General features: G+C 38.1%; 1 protein-coding gene across 16 annotated transcripts in view; it reads right to left on the bottom strand.

Moving 5' to 3' along the window:
- TBL1XR1 (TBL1X/Y related 1) overlaps positions 1–21,002 on the bottom strand; it is a 173,384-nt gene that overhangs the window by 5,426 nt on the left and 146,956 nt on the right. For 10 of the 16 annotated variants that reach the window (XM_008170662.4, XM_042853774.2, XM_042853779.2 and 7 more), the window contains 12 exons: positions 18,264–18,409; positions 16,196–16,415; positions 13,823–13,955; positions 12,050–12,191; positions 11,022–11,085; positions 10,822–10,919; positions 9,306–9,366; positions 8,156–8,277; positions 7,276–7,350; positions 3,952–4,079; positions 3,566–3,731; positions 2,778–2,879 (listed from right to left, as the gene is read on the bottom strand). In XM_008170662.4, coding sequence (XP_008168884.1) covers positions 2,778–2,879; positions 3,566–3,731; positions 3,952–4,079; positions 7,276–7,350; positions 8,156–8,277; positions 9,306–9,366; positions 10,822–10,919; positions 11,022–11,085; positions 12,050–12,191; positions 13,823–13,955; positions 16,196–16,415; positions 18,264–18,409 — 1,457 coding nt within the window. Of the gene's footprint in view, positions 1–2,777; positions 2,880–3,565; positions 3,732–3,947; positions 4,080–7,275; positions 7,351–8,155; positions 8,278–9,305; positions 9,367–10,821; positions 10,920–11,021; positions 11,086–12,049; positions 12,192–13,822; positions 13,956–16,195; positions 16,416–18,021; positions 18,150–18,263; positions 18,410–21,002 lie in introns of those variants that run through there. The other 6 variants (XM_065557721.1, XM_065557722.1, XM_065557723.1 and 3 more) reach the window with 2 other exon arrangements.

Raw genomic sequence — 21,002 nt, 5'->3', positions numbered from 1 at the left:
AATCTATTATTGGCAGGAAAAACAAACCCATGAACAACATTGTGCATCATCTGTAAACTATGAATACAATAGACAAAACCAAATGATTCTGGGGAAAATTTTCAAAAGCACCTAAGTGATTTAGCAGCCAAAGTCCCATTGACTTTTATGGACACTGAGGCTTCTAAGTACCTAAGTAATTTTTTTAAATGTGATTTAGGTGTTATTGAAAAGTTACCTTTTACGTTGTTATTCCCTGTGTATTTCTCCTGGTGCCCATTTGGTTAAAAAGTGGCAAATTTTTTTGCCGTGTGCTGTGCTAATAACGTGTAACCAAGTGCTCCTAGTACTGCCATCCTTGTCTTCTGTTCCACAATCCCCAACCCCTGTGGTGTTCTACACCCCACTGTTGCATCTTGTCCTTCTTTAAATCGCAAGCTCTTTGTAGCAAGGTCGATCTTTTTTCTTTTATGTTTGTACAATTCCCAGCACACTAAGGCCATATTAAGGGTCTCTGAATGCTTTGCTAATACATATAATAATCACCGCCATGGGATTCACCAGAATATTGTGACAAAAATAGCTAGTCTCAGGTCATTCCTATGCAAAAGCAAAAGTTGCTCATAAATGACAATGATATTGAACTACTGCATTTTTTGCACATGGAGAATTCATTAGCATGTAAAGACACACAATGGTTAAATGAGGGGTTTTATATGGATTTTGCTTCTCCAGATTAAAAAAAACCCAAGGGATTAACATGGTTATATCCCAGTCATTCAAAACAAGACCTAATTGGAACTTCAACGGTTTCTTTTTTGTTATGGGAAACCAACAAAAACAACAAAAAAAGATACTGTGAATTGTTTTGCCTAATATGTGGTAGTTAAAAGCCAAGGAATCTATCTGGAGCCAATTTGTGAAGTACTGCAAGATCTCATTAAATCTGCATTGTGGGAGGGTGAAAATATGAGAACAGATTGGACCAGTCAAGAAAAGAACATCTAATAGTACACAGTTTCCTATTATAATCTAATCAGAAGATGGATCAATTGCTAGAGCCTGGAGTTCCTTCATGTCTACAAATTGAGGCTACCCTACCAGAAAAAGAAAACCACATGTAAACTACATTTGCGTTCTTCATTTGTTTCATTATCACCCAGTTTATGGTATAACTAGCTCTGGATTAGCGGGGAAGCTGTGGGTGGGTTTAAAGATATCATTTTACTAACAAACCTCACCAGAGACAGTAGAAATAATAGTTTTTTAAATGTTCAATTAAAACTAGCGTCACATGACACATGAACTTAATGGGGAGATATCTGTAAATTTTGACTGAATATATTCAAATTATCTCCCCTTTAGGATAAGTAGAGGATAAATCCCTACACGTTCCCAGTAGATAATTTAGGGCTTCCGACACTTTCCTAGAGATACCAAAATGCCGGCTACCCTTTTTTACATGATGCAGACAGTATGAAAACTTTCTTTCACTGAGATGAAGCCTCTGCAATGCGGTTTCATTTTTTTTTGTACTCAAGAGAGCTGCCCACTTTCTGTTCAAAATAGATTGGTTTGTCGTGGTTCAGGCCTTCCCAAAAGTTGTCCTCAGTTTATTTACTTTATCAAATGTCCCCTTAAAGGGTCTGAAAGGATCATTTTCTATCATCCAGAAAGATTTAACTGGAAGGCACTTGACTTCATTGCTTGAAGGAATACTTCCTGGTATCAGAGAGAGAATCCTGCCTTTCCCCAACTGTGCTCTTTCTTTCTATATCTATATGTATGTGTCAGAAGCTAGGGGGAGGGAACATGCAGACTCTTTGGAATGTGGGCTATCAGATCATTTGAGTCTCTGGACTGTGAAGGTACCAGGTTAGCTTCTCTCACTTACTGACTGACTTATGGCACTCCTTCAAGCTACCAACTCCCAGAGTACATGCCCAGAATAGCTCTTACCCAACATTCTTATTTCTGATTTGTGCTGGGCTTGATCCCTGTCTCTCTCCTTTCTTATTAACCCATGACATTAAGAAGTCATGGTTTGCCTGGCTGCTGTGCAGAGTCACACATGAATATTTTTAATGCAGTGTTGTTGCAGGTTGACATCAAAAGAACTGGAAGGCTACACTTTGTCACACTGCTACAGGGAAGAAAGGGCAGATTCATGCTTCATTAGAATTTCGGAGCTCATCTCCTGGGCACTCCAAACAATGTAAGCAAAATGTTACTTGTATAAAGGGACTTGTAACCAATGAGTGCTCAGAAATTAGTTTAATTTGTCTTCGTTTAATTCTCAATAGCAACTCAAATGATACTTCATTCATATCAGATATAAAAAAATGCCCCCCTACACTGATCAGTTCTCTTGAAATGAAACAGGTTGCAAGCAACTAGTTTCCACACTGAAATGAACAGACCAGTTATTATGTACATATTTCTATAGCACATATTGTTTTATAGCCTCTCCTGGCTCAAAATCGTAATATTTCACACTTGCATCTGACAATTTTAAAGGACTTGACAAATCGAAATGGATTACACTTCACAAAACCCCTGTGACCAAGAGAGACAACTTCCAACCTTGCCTTAATTTCGGATGTTCATTTGAGTGGAAAACAAGTGCAGCTTTATGCCACATTTTATAGGTAAAATTATAGATAATTGGCTATTTGTACTCATTCTTCCTCAGAATAAGCACAATTTCTCTCCGTTTAGTCAACAGTCCTCCAGCCTATCCGACTGTCTAAAAAATATACATGTGTAAGAAATGTTGGCGATTGTTCTACTATACTTACTGAACCATCTGAAGCACTTGCTCCAACTTTGTCTCCTGCTGCATTCCAGCAAACCTCAAAAATCCCTCCTGTTCCCCGATAACTGTGAACTAAAGCACCTGTCTACACGGGGGGGAAAAATATGCAATTAGAATAATAAAATGCACACGAGTAAGTAGAGTTTGTACAATATGTAGAACTTCCCGGTTACTTTTAAAGGGTGAAATTCTCCCCGGGGAAATGATCCATTTAAGATCTCACGTGCAACTTAAGCATCATGTTAAAGCATTTACCAAACTCTGTTATCCTGTATACCAGGATATTCTAGTACAGAGGTCTCCTTGCAAAACAGCAATTACAGTTCAGAATTTCTGGATATACAGTTATTCTTTTCTGGAACTGGATCCAAAACATGCAACAACATCATATATCACTGACTGTAGCTGCTTTGGATAATAGCTATAACTATGTATGAACAAGTCAGCTATTTATACTTTTCAGAACCCAGCGTATGCGTGTGTGTTGAATCCTTATGCTGAAGTTGTGACACTGAATAAACACGTCTGTGAGAATTAGTTTGTGGTTTACACAGAGAAGTCATATTTTAAGTTCTAAGTTTTACCTTGTCAAAAATTTGCAGAGAGACCCATTTGAACTGAAGAAAGCTACTTTCACATACTATATTTAATATTTATATTGAATATACAAAGCTACAGCAGCTGAAACAGCTTTAGAACAATATATGATTCACTGAATAAGTCTGAAACACACCAATCAAACAAACTGGCTCATATAAAAACAGCATGTACCTGTGTATTCCAGATGTGAACACATTTGTCAAAAGAGCCACTGGCCAGGTACCTGCCATCAGGGCTGAAAGCTACACTGTACACAGGTTCTTGATGTTTCGTTAAAGTGTGGATGCAAATTCCTCTGTCTACATCCCATAACCTAACAGTAGAATCAAAGGATGCACTGCCAAAGGAAAAACAGATGGATTACATTTCAATTTTATTCATTTTTTTCCCCTTTGATGGGAAAATCTCTTCTTTAATGCCAGAGTATCTCCTAAAGTAGAGGTCCAGTTAGTGCTAACATACATTTACAGAAGGCGAAAAAGGAGGGGGGCAGAAGGGAGGGGGGTAGGGGGAATTGTCAACTTCTTGACTGGTATGATAAAAGGATTAAATATTACCTTGCTAACATAAGATTGGCATTTGGATTGTTTGTTCCTGGTCCTGTAGGACTCCATTTGATAGTATAAATTTCTTTGTTGTGTGCTTGTAAATCATGGACACAACTATCTTGTTTCATACTCCAGATCTAGGGTAAAAATGGAAGGAAAAAACAGATTATGTTTAGGGTATTAAACACTACACTAGAACATACGGATTCTCCCACCCTCTTCCTTGCTCACAGCTAACAAGGCCCAACTGACAGCTTTTTAGGCCACCCAAATCATACACCATCACTGGTTGCTTTACAGTGGAGACAGGTGTATGTTTTCTTTAAGTTATCAGTACAGCATGGGGTTAAAAAATAAACAAAGGAGTGACATGCAATATTTCCTATCTCAACAAATGCATGCATGCTCATTGCGAGTCCAATCCAAAGACCACTGAAGTCAATGGACATGTGCTAAGATACAGCGAGCATATTGTGGTGTTTGTGTCAAAGTTGTATGAACTGATTATCATGGTTATCACTGAGCTTTGTTTTTAAATAGACTTTGTGCTACTATGGTAGGGTGCAGAAAAGGATATTGGGGAAATATACTTCTTCAAACAGAATAATATATGCATAATGGAAAACCGTTAAGGTGTTTGACTTGGTGGGGTAATAAGACTTTACAGGGATCACCTTTTTGTTCTGGGTTTGTACAGCACAATAGGATCCCAATCCATGAGTAGGGCTCCTACATGCGATCATAATACAAATAATAAAACAAAAACAAACAAACAAAGTATTCCTTTAAGGGTTTGTGTTTTCATTACAAAAACGGGTTTGGGAGCATTCATAAAGCTTTGCATACATTTGAAACTTGATATTCATTCAAATTATTTGTACAAGTGCAATTTTTTTCCTTTAATGATATCTAATTTGGTATCATTTTAGCTCGCCTCACTTTAGCCGTGACTCAGGAAAGCATTTAAACATACTCCTAAGTCCATCTCTGTTATGGCCAGCACTTAAACATGTGTTTAGAGTTAAGATGCTTTCCTGAATCAGAATCCCTTTAAAGACAGCGGGCACCGGGAGGGAAGAGAGGAAAGATTTTATTATATTTCTGATTTAAAACGGCTGGATCAAAAAATAAAATCTAGTTTATTTTCCCTCATTGTGAAGAACGTTCAGCACCAGTAAAAAAGTTTCTGTATGAGAAACCTTAGAGACTAAAGTCTTCATTTTATCCACCGGTTTGAAAACACATTGGCATCATCAGTCCAAGGCTCCCCTTACCGCCATATCCAGGTGGCTCAAGCATAACCTGGAAACACCACCTCTAAACATGAGTAGTTCAATCTTCTTCCCGGTTCACTCCTTGGGAAAGGCCAATAAGTGTGCTAACTGCAATGGGGGGGAGGGGGAATAATGATGGGGATATCTATCCAATAGCAAATACAGTGGAAGACCACGAGACCATCAAACAGCTTGTGAAATGAAGAGATTGCTGTCAATTTGGTTTAGATGTGAAGCAGCAACCTGGACGTGAAAGGCTCTACATCGAGAATGAGCTACAGAGTACACTAGGCCCTTCTAATAAAAAAATAAAATATAAACAACAGAGTTGTCCTGGTTTGAAACATTTGCAGTATTTATTTGCATATTTATGTTATATAAAGTCTTAGTAAAAGAAAAAGCATTGATGTGTTGTAAGAGTACATCCAAAATCCCAGTTACATCACAATTAGAGCCATAATGATCAAAGTGTATTTAGAGAGAATCTGAAGGGACTGTGACCTCTGTATTAACAAATATAAAACAACATTAAAGGCCAGGTTCTCATACTCTGACTCTGGTTTAGCTACATCTTAACTCCATAAATAGTTCTACTAACTTCAGGGGGATTCCTTGTAAAGTAAGATATTATTCAATGTAAGGAAGGGTATCTTAACCTATCCTTCATGGAGACTGAAGTATGGTGGTGCCCACTCTCATATACTTTGCAACATCAGGTCTTTTGTGCTTAAGTGTATGGAATGTAATAGCAGACGGGTTCCTAAAACACCTGTCATCAGCTTAACATAATGAGGTGAGTAAATGAAATGATACTGGAAAGCATCAACTCTAAAATGAGAATGGTCGGGGCATTCAAGTCCATCTTCAGTTTTTCTATGGTACCTACCACCGTGGTATCTAAGCTTGGACTCCTAATGCAATGGCAGACCCTTCATACTAATCTATTTAGTTCCATAATTTCCCCCAGTTAAACAAGCTGTATTGTAAGGCGTCATGCAGCTGTGAATTATTCATGTGCATAACAAGGAGTCCTGTTGAGTCAGTAAGGCCAGAGGACTGCAGACAATCTTTCAGGGAAACTGGGTAGCAAGCAATATGGTAAACGTGGCCATGTTGAGAATGTCTTTTTAGACCCATTTACTGGTATTTGCATAGGAGGCAGACTGTGGAATAGACAGGTTGCATGACGAAAGACGCTACTGCTCACTTGTTAAATTCTCAATCAAGCACCTTTATGGTTTTTCTCACACTGCCCCATGTGCATGGGAGAAGGTCTCCGTAAACATCCGCAAAACTAACTCATTATCATCCTTCAAATGCCTCCTTAAAACTCTCCTCTGCCATGGTGCCTACAGAAAAACCTAATAAAGGATAGGCTGAATCCACTGCCTGTCATGATGATCAATACTGCCTCCTTGTTTCCTTGTACTTCCCCATCACTCTGTCTGTTTCCATCTATCTCTTGCCTAATACTTAAATGGTAAAGCTCTTTGGACAGGGGCTGCCTTTCTGTTCTGTATTTGAGCAGCACCTCGCACAATGAGGGCCTGGTCCATACCCGGAGCTCTAGGTGCTATGATAGTACTACTAATAATATTAAGACAGTTATGAAGAAAGCCAGCACAGGAGCTAGCTACAGCCTGGCCCTACATAAATCGTACACTACATTGATTGTAACATTTCTCTTTGAGCAAGACTGAGCAATGTTTCTATAACCACAAGTGTAAGTGATAGCACAATTATTAATGGGCCTGATCCTGTAAACCGCTACATGTGTATAGTAAATTATACTCAAATTCCCGTGAAGTCAATGCATAAGTTCACAGGGCCGGGCCCTTTGGATGAAAGACTGTTTTTAACGAATAGAGATATTTTAGAAATGTCTGAGTCAGGTTTTTAAAAAAGGACAAATGTTAAAGAATGAAATAATGACGTTAAAATTACTGAATTACGAAAACAACAAGGCTAGTAGTGCACATGGTAGATCTCTACAAACACACACAGAGGTTGCAGTGTACAATAGCTATAAAAATGTACTATTGCCCAAAACTGCAGTTACCTTTAAAGTCATGTCATCAGAACAGGATGCCAGAAGATTACCAGTCGGATCCCATTTGATTGCATTTACTTCATTCTAAAATTGAATAAAGAAAATAAAGTGGAAGTCTTTGTTTCCATTATAAACGACAGCTTACAAAAATAAAGTTAGACAGTAAATAGGAGTACTTGTACAGTTACATTTCAAAATACTATCAACTCCCGTTTCCACTCCACCAGTAATACCAACCCTTATCGCCCAACAGTCAAATTTTCCCAAAGCACCTTTGTGCCTTCTTCTGCACGGGTGCATCTCAAAGCCATCACATTACTCTCCTTCAAATCTCTCTTTGAAGTTCACCTATGTTGTGGTGCTTAATCACTTGACAATGGTAAGGCAGCTGGTGTGCTGTGACTGCTGATTACTCCAATCATAAATGTTTCACTGTTACCTTGTACATCCTACCCCGTTTGCGGTAGCCACCTATTGTCTCTTGCCAAGGACTGGTTGGCTGTTATATACCATACAGTGCGTAGCACAATACAGCCCCCATCTCGGATTAATACTACTACTAATATACTCAAAAAGAAGAACAGGAGTACTTGTGGCACCTTAGAGCCTAACAAATTTATTAGAGCATAAGCTTTCGTGGACTACAGCCCACTTCTTCGGATGAAGTGGGCTGTAGTCCACAAAAGCTTATGCTCTAATAAATTTGTTAGTCTCTAAGGTGCCACAAGTACTCCTGTTCTTTTTGCGGATACAGACTAACACGGCTGCTACTCTGAAACCTACTAATATACTGATACTATCAAATAGCAAACACACATTTTCCAACAAATTAAGTAATAAGGAGATTTTAAAACTTCATTCAGTATATAGAAACCAAGTCACTACTTACTGTGTGACCCTGGAAGGTTTTGATGGGTCTATCTTGTCCTAATTTACAGACATGAATACACATATCTGTGCTGCAAGAAGCAAATGTGTTGTTACTCTGCCAGTCAACATCTAATGCTGGTGCTAGAAAAACAAGGAGAGATATTTAAGTTAAGATATATACTTTGGAAAGGTTTGATTTGTGAATCTTCAGCGCAGCCGCTTTGTAACTTGGAACAAATGCCAACAGGGAGTGACTAAATCAAGTTAAAAGAATTAACAAAGGGTTTTAAACATGTTAGAGCAGTGGGAAATGTAACCAGCAAATGCAGTTTAATGTAGACACATGAAATTAAGTTTAATAGGAAAGAATCAAAACAGGGAACACATCTGAAATGAAACAATTCTACAGAAGGCAAGACAGACATTGATGTCTAATAGCACAATAAGCCACTATGAATCGATCCAAATTTGAGACATAATCATGGTCCTTGCACCCCAGCTGGCAGGAGCTGGAAGCTCATTGCAAATACCACTCCCAGCTCCTCCCAAGTAGCCGTGAATGCTTTACATTATTGTGCTTTACAGTAGTGACCCCTCCTGTTGTTGCCACGCCATTAAGTCCATGAAGTTAGGGGACTCAAAAAAGGTGGGAATATGAGGGAGTTCGGAACAGATACCAAATGACATATTCTTTGCTTCCTCTGCTCCATCTCCCAAGCCACCAGGGGTAAAAGAAATAATGAAATGGACTTGTCTGTTTTGGTTTTTAAATAAATCTATTTTAAATTCTGGATCATAAATAAAGATATAAAACACAAACAGATCTTAATTTTGGGTAAGTTCTTAAATAAACCCACACAGATGATATGAAAGTTAGTTTTCATTAACGTTTCATTTAGCAAGAGGGACATGCCAGTTTACAATAATACATCTCTATTATAGTTTTTCACCACATACAACATAATACAGGTTATCAATGATGGTAGCAGACACACACAAAATTTGTTTTTCAAAGATATATTACTCAGACAGTTTGTGTGTTGTCAGATCCAAATTAAAAAGCTATAAATAGGTATATTAGATTTGAAAAAGCCCATCACGTTAATGTTTTAAAACTTTTTGTTCTGTTTTTGACCATTCTGAGCTGTCACCTGCAGAGAAGTACTTACCAGAATGAAAGGGAAACTGCTGCTTGGCTTCTCCGGTATGGGCATCCCAAATAATTGTGGTCTGAGTTAAAAAATAAACAAACTTGTAAAACTGCTACAAATCATAGGTCTTTTCCATCATTAACGTCTATTAGGTCCTCTACTCTCATCTTCCTGCTGGCCAGGATTGGTCACTATTATACATTTTCTAGTGTTTTATCAAGTCTAGTTTCACAAGTCCCAAACAATGGGTCTTCTACCACTTCCTTTCAAAGACTACCCTAATATATTTTAATTACCAGGAAGCAAGCACTTCCTCACTGCATCTTAATTTTTCCCCCTTTTAACTTAATCACATTACTCATAATTATACCTTTTTGTCTTATTGTAAATAATTTCTTTAACTTCAAATATTTGTAGGCCATTATGTGCTCTCTGTTACTAACACTTAGAAGAGCTATATATATTTATAGCTTTTAAATCTATTCTCATAAATCAAACTCTTCAGCTACTAAATTATTTCTGTTACCTTCTTCTAAACTCTTCTTTAAGCAGTTTGCCAATACTCTGGCATCTTTCTGCTATACAAATATTTCAAATGAGTAAGTCAACTATCATGGCAAAATAAACATATTTTAAAAATAATTATATTATATCCTATGGGCCTGATTCTACTGTGACAGAAGTTAGTGAGGATTTTGTCACTGCATTCAATAGAAGCATGAACAGGCCTGATATTTTCTTACAGAAGTTAGTTCACTGAATACATGACTCTTTCCATCTCCCAGACAATGCAGAATATTTTCTTACACTATATTCTCAATTGCATTCTCCAGTTGAGTTTTAAATGATTGAAGCAATGAGGCTTCTACCTCCTCTTTTGGGAGATCATTCACAATCCAACTGGATCGAATCAAATTTTTCCTGATAGCAAAGCCTGCATTTACCTTTGCACAATTTTGTACCCCCACTCTGAGTTATAAGCCCAGAAAATCCTAAACAATCCCTCTCCGTCCTTTATGTTTTTACTCTTCAATACCTCCCTGTTCTAACTACTGTCTGAAAAACCTCTCAATTCAGAAACAGCTTTTACCTCTTCCTTTAATTTTCTTAAAGATGTGGTCTAAAACCTGATTCAGCAATGATTGCCGCTGCACTGCACAGGCCACTTCCCCACATTTAGATACATTGCCATTTTCATTCTTCCGTTTTTCGAGATACTGTACCTCAGAAAATAAATCCTAGATACATTGGTTTTACACTGGTATAATGCCACTGACTTCAGGGGAGTTACTTTCGACTTACATTGTTATAACAAAGAGAACCAGGCCCATTTTATCCACTGCATTCAAATCATCAACTAATTTTCCAACTCTACATCACATAATCAAGTTTATCTAGCACAATTGGTTCTTTATAAATCCATACTTTCTATGACTTTATTATCTTCTAACTGCTTACCAAATTCTTATTTAGTGTTTGTCACGCATAATTTAATCATGAAATAAATAATTTATTTAGCCAATAATTATCTCACCTTGTCCACTCCGGCACTTAAAATGAAGTTTCCTTTCTTGTTCCATTTTAATGCAAATATAGGTCCTTTATGTTGCCCTAAGGTGCTGGCAAGATTACCTGAAAATTTACATTGAAATTATTACATTCAAGAAATGAGAGAAACATGTAGTGAGGCACTACGCAGAAAAATATAATGAAAATGTAAAGCATTTCAATTACCGTCTTTAGTCCATATCCTTGCAAATCCATCATACGACCCGGTTGCTAGAAGTGTACCTTCACTCTGTCAGCAAAAAAGTTATTACATTTATTATACAATTCAAAACTAAGGGGCACAGAGCAAACTTCAAATAGAAAATGTTTTGCATAAGGGTCATGCTATTTAGTCCAGAGCCTGCAGTATATTAAAGAGAGATGCATACAATAAAACAAAAATATAATTCCGATGTGACTCTAAAATAGAAGCACTTAACAGCAATAACAGAAGGTGCAAAGCCCTTGTCATTTAGGATATGTCCATGCTGCAACCAGAGGTGTAATTTCCAGCTTGGATAGATGATCAAGCTAATGCGCTAACAGTAGCAGTGTAGCTGTTGTGGCCTGGGTGAGCTAGCTGCCAATGCTAACTAAGGCTTGGTCTACACTGCAGGCTTACATCAGTATATCTATGACAGGTTTCAGAGTAGCAACCGTGTTAGTCTGTATCCGTAAAAAGAACAGGAGTACTTGTGGCACCTTAGAGACTAACAAATTTATTATGCTCTAATAAATTTGTTAGTCTCTAAGGTGCCACAAGTACTCCTGTTCTTTTTATCAGTATATCTATGTCTCTCAGGGGTGCAGAAAATCCACATCCCTAAGTGACACAGTTATACCAACTGAACTCCTGGTGTAGACAGCGCTGTGTCGATGGCATTCTCCCACTGCTATTGCCTCTCGGGGAGGTGGAGTATCTCTGTTGGCAGGAGAAGCTCTTCCGTTGGCGTAGACAGCGTCTTCACTAACCACTGCCGTTGTGCCCACGTGCTGTATGTACCTCAGACTCTAGGTACGGGTGGTTAGTTTGTCCCACTGCGGCTGCGCTGCCATTTTTAGCAGCATGTTAGCTTGAGCAAACCTAGCATGCATTCATCTATCCAAATGGGAAATGACACCTCAGCCCCAGTCCAGATGTACCCTTAGCATTTGACTGTGCAAAATTGCATTTTTTTCTAAGGTTATTTCAAGCATTTGTAATTTCCACTTACATTCCAATCCAGGGATGTCACATCTTTGTTGCTTGGTACATCTTGCCCACCTTCTCGTATACAGTGTCGGAGTACCAGCTGCGTGGAGCCACTGGTGCTGTTTTCACTGAGGTTCCATATCCGTGCTGTTGAATCTCCAGATCTAAGCAATCAAAATAACATCAAATTAATTCATAACAACAGAAAAGACAGTGTCCTCTTCAAGAAGCACGGACATATAGTGTGGTATCCTCTTTAGAAACTTGATTTTAAAAATGTTATATGTTAATATATTTTCCATAAAACATTCAAAAACACATCAGTGAAAAAAAAAGTCAGATCTGAGAGCAGGTCCCAATTACAGTCATTCCTGGGACAGTTAGAATAGTCTGGTGTGATCAGACGCATAGGAGCAGTCTCACTTCTCATATACATGTTTGGTTTCCAGTCAGAATTTTATTCTGCAGGCTTTCCCCGCTCTGACAGAGCAGATCTGTAAGATTTGTCAATTTATCCCAAACAAATCTTAACATTGTTATCTTCCCACCCCCTATAAACTAGCATCAGAATATCTAGATTATTACAAGTATCAGAGGGGTAGCCGTGTTAGTCTGAATCTGTAAAAAGCAACAGAGGGTCCTGTGGCACCTTTAAAGACTAACAGAAGTATTGGTAGCATAAGCTTTCGTGAGTAAGAACCTCACTTCTTGTGACTTGCATCTGAAGAAGTGAGATTCTTACCCACGAAAGCTTATGCTCTCAATACTTCTGTTAGTCTTAAAGGTGCCACAGGACCCTCTGTAGATTATTACACACACCTCAAGTACTGGAAACTATAATAACTGAGTTTCTAAGGGAGATAATGATTAGGTAAATTGGTTGTTTAAGATTATTAGAAAAAAAATCCAACCACTACTGGTCTTTAGTACAAAGTAATAGATTTACATGTACTATATAGAGCGTTCTGAACATTAAATGATTTAATTTTCACAACATTCATGTGAAGTGGGAAAAGTATTACTATTCCATCTTACAGATGAGACACAGCAAGAGTCAGTGCCTTCTTCAAGGTCTCATAGTGCGTTGGCATACTTGCAACAGTCCTGATCTCGGCTGGAGAGTCTCCAGCTTTTATCCTCCTTCTCAGGTGTCTTATATTTGTCCTGAGTGTCCTTGCTGTATTTCTCACCCTTGCAATGCAAGGCCATTGTTTTCACTGCGGATGGAAAACCAACTCTGCTTCTTCTGCCACAAGGAGGGAGGCAGCCATTGGAAGCTGCCATTCAGCTCCCCTCAGGAGGCAAAAGAAGAGGCCGAGGGTAGGAACTATGAAGGGGGGGGGTGAATACAAACGGGTGAATACCACACTGGTACTAGAATAGGGAGAATCTGATTGGCTTCCTTTCCCCCCTTCTCCAGCCATATTGGGGAAGGACAGTTAGTCAGAGATGCATAGTTGATGGACAGCATCCCCCAGTATTTGGAGTAAGCACTCAACTCTCTTGATAGTTAGATATATTTAGATATCTAACTATCAAGAGAGTTATATATATCCCCTAACATTTAAAGTTCACCAGAGTGCACTGAAAATCTTCTGGCAGCTGGATGCTGCCAAGCACTCATACCTTGTAGGGAAAATTGTTCCTAGGGGTAAAAAAGTTCTAATGTCAGGAACTTCAAGACAGTGGCAGAAGAGGTACTGTCTATGGGGCATAGTGTACTGTGTTTGCAAAGTATATGAATACCCAGTTGCAATGAGAACTGCCATTTTTGCTTCCTTTTGTGAAAACATACCCTGAGGCCAGAAGGTCGCTAACGGGGTTCCAGGCGCAGATGAATACTTCAGATTCATGACCACGCAGCACCACTGCTTTGTTAGGAGGGATTTCAACATCTCCATCCACTTCCATCATATCCGTATGATTATCTGAATTATGGAAAACAACAGAAGAGAGTTTGGATTTTTACAGCTTGGGGTAATGTATTTCATTTGCTGAATATTAACTGGTAGGTTTATTCTGGAAGGGTAAATTCACAGAACCTATAGGCTAAGATTTTTGAATGTAACAGTGATTTCAGATTCAGATATCCAATTTGAGAAACCTTAAAGGGACCATGAATTACAAAAAGCACCAAAAGCCCTCCCTTAAGCCTCTTTAAGGTGTCTCACACTGGGCACCAAAAACTGACACCAAAGTTAATAGTCACTTGTGAAAAATCACTGTAAAAACTGTATTTAAAAAAGCAACTCTCGTTATTTGCCAGGCTTTGTACTAAATGGATGAATAAAAGAGAGAATCTGATTCCTATCTTATGAATGTGAAATCAATTGCCTTTACTGTACATGAAATATCAAACTTCTGCATTTTAAACTTTAAATTAATGGCTATAAATGAATGTGAAATCAACATTTCAGCCCCTTCACTTCTAAAAATTATTTTAATTAACAGGCAGACATTTGGTTTTCTTGATACATGGTATACTGATAACTGAGATTTTTATCTTATATTGACAACTAGTGTCAAATTATGATTACATGTTGCTTTTCCATGTGGAAGGTATACTGAATCCTCATTATTCTGTAAAATATACTCTGGGTAATTCATCATTAAAAAACAGCTTTACTGCCAGCTACCACCAATACTTCTCTATTTTAAAAAATATTATTTCACATCAAGAGAGAGTTTTCTTGGAGAAAACCAAGATGAATATGAAGAGTGGTAAACATTAAACTGCTCCACATTTATCCATGGCAGTCACTGTATAAACAAAACCACTGTACATTGCTTAAATTTAATAGTAAAGGTGTTTTAGCGGCGTGTGTGTCAGTGCTTGTGTGAGAGAGAGAAGAGAAGAAGCTATTAGAGCACCATATAAAAAACTGTATTGACTGAAGAGAATCAATATCAATATGATTTGGTGTTCCAGCCAGTAGGGGTTGCTGGTATATCATATTTTTACACTAGCTTAGTAGAATAGTTCTAAAGCTTGAGGTTACAACTCACAGTTAACAAGGAAATATTACTATGGAGTTTTGAAATTTCTAAAATTTATGGAGGCAGTTTGTTTTTTCAGATTCATTTATTATAGATAAATAAATGAAAAACTAAAATAAAAAATAAAATGCAACTGTAAAGCTGGGCAAATAATGCACAAGCTTTAAGCGAATATTCAGTCAAAATTTCCTTTGGCTGCTTTTCTGCCCTATTGCATTCTTTTTCTAAAACGTTCAAGTAATCGGGCCTTTCAATTAATGCTTGCAGAAAGCTAAATTTCTTTTCTGTAAGCTTTCACACTATGAATCTGATTATAAGAGTAAACTTATCCAAACCTATGATTTATGTGACCAATCACAACTAAACAGCACAGCTCCAACACTAAACCACTGAGTAAACAAAATTTGCAAGAATTCCCATCAAATAATTTTGAATAATGAATCAAGAAAACTGATCTGTACTGTTGCAAGAAGGTAGACACATCTTTTGGTATCAAAGTGATTTATATTAAATTTCCATGCAAGGCTGGATTCTTCTCCTTTGCAGTTGTGATCTTCGTGGTGTGGCCACCAGGAAACTGGTTATAGGTGCCTGATTGAATAGGCCAGTCTGACCCTGTGCTGGCACTGGTATGAGTCAGAGTAACCTAGGCACTACTCTAACTTAAACTAATTGAGGATTGGTGAGTCGAGTTATGCCCTCCCTGCTTCCTATCCTCCGTACTGGGGTGAGGGTGGGGAGAAGCAGTTCTCAGAGGAGTCATCTCTGATGGCTTTATTCCAGCTGAGAGCTCCCCTACCCTGGGGGGAATTCTCAGATGGCAAGTTACAGCAATAATCCCCAGTGGCACGAAGGAGCCAGGTTGGAAATGAGAATCTGGCCTACAGTACCGATGGTCCAGAGTTTAGAAGTCTCTATTCCGACACACTGTAGAGAAACTGACTATTAAAATATCACATATAAACTTCTCCACAAGTGATGAAGTTACAGATCCAAGCCCCTTTATCTGAAGGATGCATTTACTATCTGAGGGGTACACTACAGATACAATAAGAGGCTGCATCTACTGATGAAAAGTATTATCTAAGAACTAGGTATTATTATTATTAGAACAAGGATATAACCACACAATTGTGTACATAGATGGAGATCTTTTTCTGCCACAACTTACTTGCTATAGTGTGTGCTCCGTTCTCCTCGCCATTTGCAGTATTTTCTCCATTTTTCGCAGATCCCTGTTGATTAGTTGCAGCTGCAGCAGCAGCAGCTGCTGCCTGTTGTTGTGCAAGTTTATCTCTGTAGGCCTGTTGTCTTGTTTGTACCACATCAGGCATTACTGCATCTATCAGTGAGAGAGACTCTATTGGCCTACCGTCAAACAAGGTACCATCCTAATTTGGGGAGAGAAAAAACACACAGAAAAGATAACACCAAATGTTAGCTGTCATTAACAACAAAAATTCCAGGAAAAACTGTGCATTCCAAAAATTGTAGTTTAGTATAATAAAAAGGCAACCAGTCACAAATGCAGAGAGAAATACTATATAGAATATGTCATCATTTAATTTCTCTGCAGTTAAGCCTGGAATTTTACTCAAAAGTTGGAGTGATCATCATATATAGTGAGTAAACAAGCCATGGTAGGCCTCTAGCAGAGGCTCTGGGACCAAAAGTTATATGCCTTTCATTTGAAATAACCTTTTGTAAGCTACTTATGAATATGATTTCAAACATGAGTGATTGCAGCAAAAAAATCCAACTGCATACATTGCAAGTTTAGACTACCGCTTATGAAGTCCTATGAAATTTTCCATAAACACAATATCTGGAGCTTTGAGTAGTTTTTGTTTCTTTTTAAACAGTGTTAGCATAATTTAAAAACAAAGAATTGTATCATAAAATGGGCAAGACCCCGTCAAAAATAGTCTCTCATACGTTAGCTAAGGCCTTACAAGAGTCTATTTTTAGAACCTAGAGGGATTCCTAGTGATAAATAGAGGTTCTCCTTCTCCTGTTCTGAGCACTTGCTTTGTTTTTATGACCCTTCCTGAGGAAATGGATTTTTTTCACTCAAGCTGCGGAAGCTGCAGCTAAACCACCTCAAAGACCCGAGAGAGATTGTGAAGACACCAGAATTGATGCAAAATCTGTTTGTCTGACATAGCTTAATTGACAAATATAAAAGGCCTCTACTGCAAGAAGCTGATACCTTACAGGATCAAACTTTTAGATATGTATCTTTCTCCATTGCTGGAAACACGTTCATGGAATAATCATGGAAGCATCATGTATAATAGATCCGACTAGAGATCAATAAGCCAGTTCAGGCAAAATTCAAGTCTCCCGGGCACGTTCATCATTCCTGTCCTAACCAAATTCAAATGTTTTCCCCATTTAGTGAGCCCTTCCTTTCTCTCCATGAGCCCTCCCCAATGGTAGGCCCCTGACAGAGTTCTACGGGTCTTCTCCTCTCCCTCCTCGCCCCCCCACCCCAACCCACCTTAACAGGGGCTCTAGCTACAAGAGTTGGTGGAACCCTGTAGCCTCTCCTTTCTTGAGCCTCTCTACTGAAACTGGGGCTTCCCCAGTACTTTCATTCAGGACACACCATATACTTTGGAAATCCCAACAAACAAGGCCGTTTATTGAAAATCCTGATGCCACTGTTTTAGAAGGGAGCAATAATTCAAAGATAAAGAAGTTTCCGGGCCTGTTGGTAGGTAGGTGATGGTGAGAGGGAGACTGCCCCTGAGTTGAAAGGGGAGGTAGTAAATCTTAAAGAATTTGAATGAGTCCCCAAGCTTTTGGACTATTCTCTACACTGAACCCAGAACCTTTAAATGTTTGCCTATCATTAATCTCAGTTCACCATGGAACGAAAACCTTCAAACAGAAGTTAAGAATTCTTGTTCTTTTGTACTATTATTTTATAGTGTGTGTATTTTCTGGATTAACTACAACATTATATTAGGGAAAAAAACTCTACAGATAACGGACCTTTAAGCAATGAGCCAGCACACCATGCCTGGTGTTGTGTGGCTGCACTGGGCAGAACCCCTACACAGTTATGTCACTCCATTCTGGTTCCACCAGTGGAGTCATGGTGAACACCAGCAGTAAGGAATCTGAAGTAAAAGTAAATAAATAGGACACAAGAGAGTTAAGAAAAAAATACCAGTATTCAAATGTAATGTAAGCAAGCACATAATGCTTTTGTAGGCATCAAGAAACCTCCTTACCTCATTAATACTGACTTCAGCCTCTACATACTGCAGACCTTTCTGGATGATGGAAATCAAAGCAGCTGGTGGCACCAGAGCACCATTTATATTAGACTGGCTGATATGGCTCTCTATACCAAATGTAAATGCTGAATGAGAAAACCCTAAAGACAAGGGGGAAACTATCAGAATTGTTTCACTCATATACGGACAACTCTTTCGCAAAATATTGCAAGATCTTCTGGTTACAGGGACAAACAAATGTTATAGCAAACATATAAAAGAGACCTCAAACATGCCTCTATTATATTTTATTTTAAACGTTTAAGCAATACAAACACCAAGTTAAACACAAATACAGAAAATTTCAGTTATATTAGGTTTGTATTTGCAATACACATGTGGTAGGATAAAAAAAGCATTTAATATTCTCTTTCTATTTTATGATACTTTTCCTTTTATTTTTGTCTGTTTTTGTTTTGTTGATTTTCTATTAAACACCGCATAGTCCCTCAGTAAAACTGATTACAAGTTATCAGGTTATAAACCAGTTAAAGGGCTCTGCTGAGATTTACCTGTTACTTTTCTGTGCTCATAGATTTTTTTTTATTACATACAAAAAAGAATAAAATGTCTATGTAGCAGAGAATTAAATTCATGACAGAGCATTTTATTTGTGTGTGCTGGCACTTAAAATGACATGCTTGCTACACACTGATTCAAGAGTGGAAAGTTTATCACACTGTAACACTGGTATTGGAAATTAACCTGTTATGTATTTGATTGTCCTGAAAAGATAAATTTAACACGCAAAAATGTTTAATTTTAGCCAATTAGCCTTCCACTTATGGACAATTATCCCCTTAAAATTCCCTTCTGGGAAACTCTTTTCAAACTTTATATATAGCACTACTTTTGTTACAACAACCATCTGCAAATGGAACAAAAATTTATAATGGTTTTCTATAAATTCATCTAGAACTCTGACTGTATTCCCTTTTCAAAAAAAAAAAAAAAAAAAAAAAAAAAAAAGATAGGGACCGAAAGACTTATCCATCACTGCTTCTTGATGCTCTCTCTCAGTTTGAGGAGTCCATGAGCAGTGGGCAGATGCTGTATTACTCTCCATCTTCTCAGAACAAAAGATCAAACCACAAAATCCCACTCAACCGAACAAGAGGAGGATTTTATGTTGGAACTGAATAAATGACAATAAATCAATCTAAAAGCAGAACATTAATGGTTACTGAATAGTGGGTGGAGCTCTCTAAATTGGTAACTATATATCTATCAAGCCTTATGAAGTTTCCTGATATTATTTTTCAAACCCAATAGTCCATTTGATGTCTTGATTGATGTATAAAGGGTTGATAAGTTGCCCTTATAAAAGTATGCAGCTCATTGCTACTGAAGATATGATTTGAAAAACACAAGGAGTTTGAGAAGAAATGAAAATCCGGGAAACTAAATCACCCAGATCAAATAATTATAGTGACCCAGTAACTAGCAAATAACTTTTTTTTTTAAATTAATTCTTCGTTTTTTTTCTCCCCAGAGTCACGTGAACAAAACTGTCCCTGACAAGTGCTTGACAATCTAATTGAGAGAAATGCTTCTACAGCACTGATTTTCCAAAAGGAGCATCTTAACTGACAGCTAATACTCCAAAACTTCAAGTTTTCAAAAAGTCTGGAGATTACTGGACGCCACTGAGCAAAACTCAAACTCAGGATGTTGGAATAAAAGGGACCATATATGTCAAATCCAAATCCCTGCACAGAGTGTTCTTTAATCCAGTGATCCCTCCCTACTAGTACCAATAGTGATACTTCAGGCTTTTGTGGCTGATCTCTACATAAGTCTTCCCTACCGTACCTTAATGATCAACAGTTGAGCCATCTGCTGTAGCAGAAGGGACCCTCTTTGCTTGACATTAAATTACGCCTGTTCTAAACCGGGAACAGAACTGGGCTACTCTGACTCCCAGCATCACAATTGTGAGGCTGGTATTTGAAATTGTTCAATGTGAAATGGAGATTAGACCCAAAGCAGCTGAACAGTAGACATTAGGCACTGGCTGGTAAAGCAAAAGTTTAGGGTACAATTTTCAAGCAAATGTAAGAGACTTAGGAGCCTAAGTCCCATCTTCAAAAAGTAATTTAGGGTTTTCGGACCCTAAATTCAACTTACTTGCACTGAGATCAATGGGAGTTAGGTGCCTAACCTGCTTATGAGCTTGTGAAAATCCCACTAGGCACCTCTCTGCATCTTTAGGTGCCTAAATACCTTTGAAAATCTGATCCTTAGTCACCAGGCATTTCTGAACATTTTACTTTTAGTCTACTCAACAGAGGGGCTAAACTAAAAAAAAGAGGAAGAAAGTCTAAATGTTCTGCCTCGTGCTTGACATGACGCTCAGTAAAAGGTCTGGTACACCAGAAACACTAGAGAAATACTATTAAGGCTATCAAGCGTTCCCAAAGATCCTGAAGATAGATATAGTCCAAAGGCAGTAAAGTCACTCATAATCAGGTTCAACCTCTAAGTGCCTGTCACTGGAACGTAAAACAGAATGCATGTATTTAGCATGGTAGAAAAATCTTCTTCCTTTCATATTGCACTTGCCATCATTAATGGACCACGGAAAGTTGGTGCCTATTGATGAAAATGGCCAGCCTTTGAGCTTGTCTTATGGTCACAAAACCTTGGTGTTAGACAGCTTCTTGAAAATTGTTTCTCTTTTCAAGCAAGTCCCCA

Source organism: Chrysemys picta, chromosome 9, assembly GCF_011386835.1.
Source record: "Chrysemys picta bellii isolate R12L10 chromosome 9, ASM1138683v2, whole genome shotgun sequence".
NCBI classification, from domain to species: domain Eukaryota; kingdom Metazoa; phylum Chordata; order Testudines; family Emydidae; genus Chrysemys; species Chrysemys picta.
This window is presented reverse-complemented; position numbering and strand designations above follow the sequence as displayed.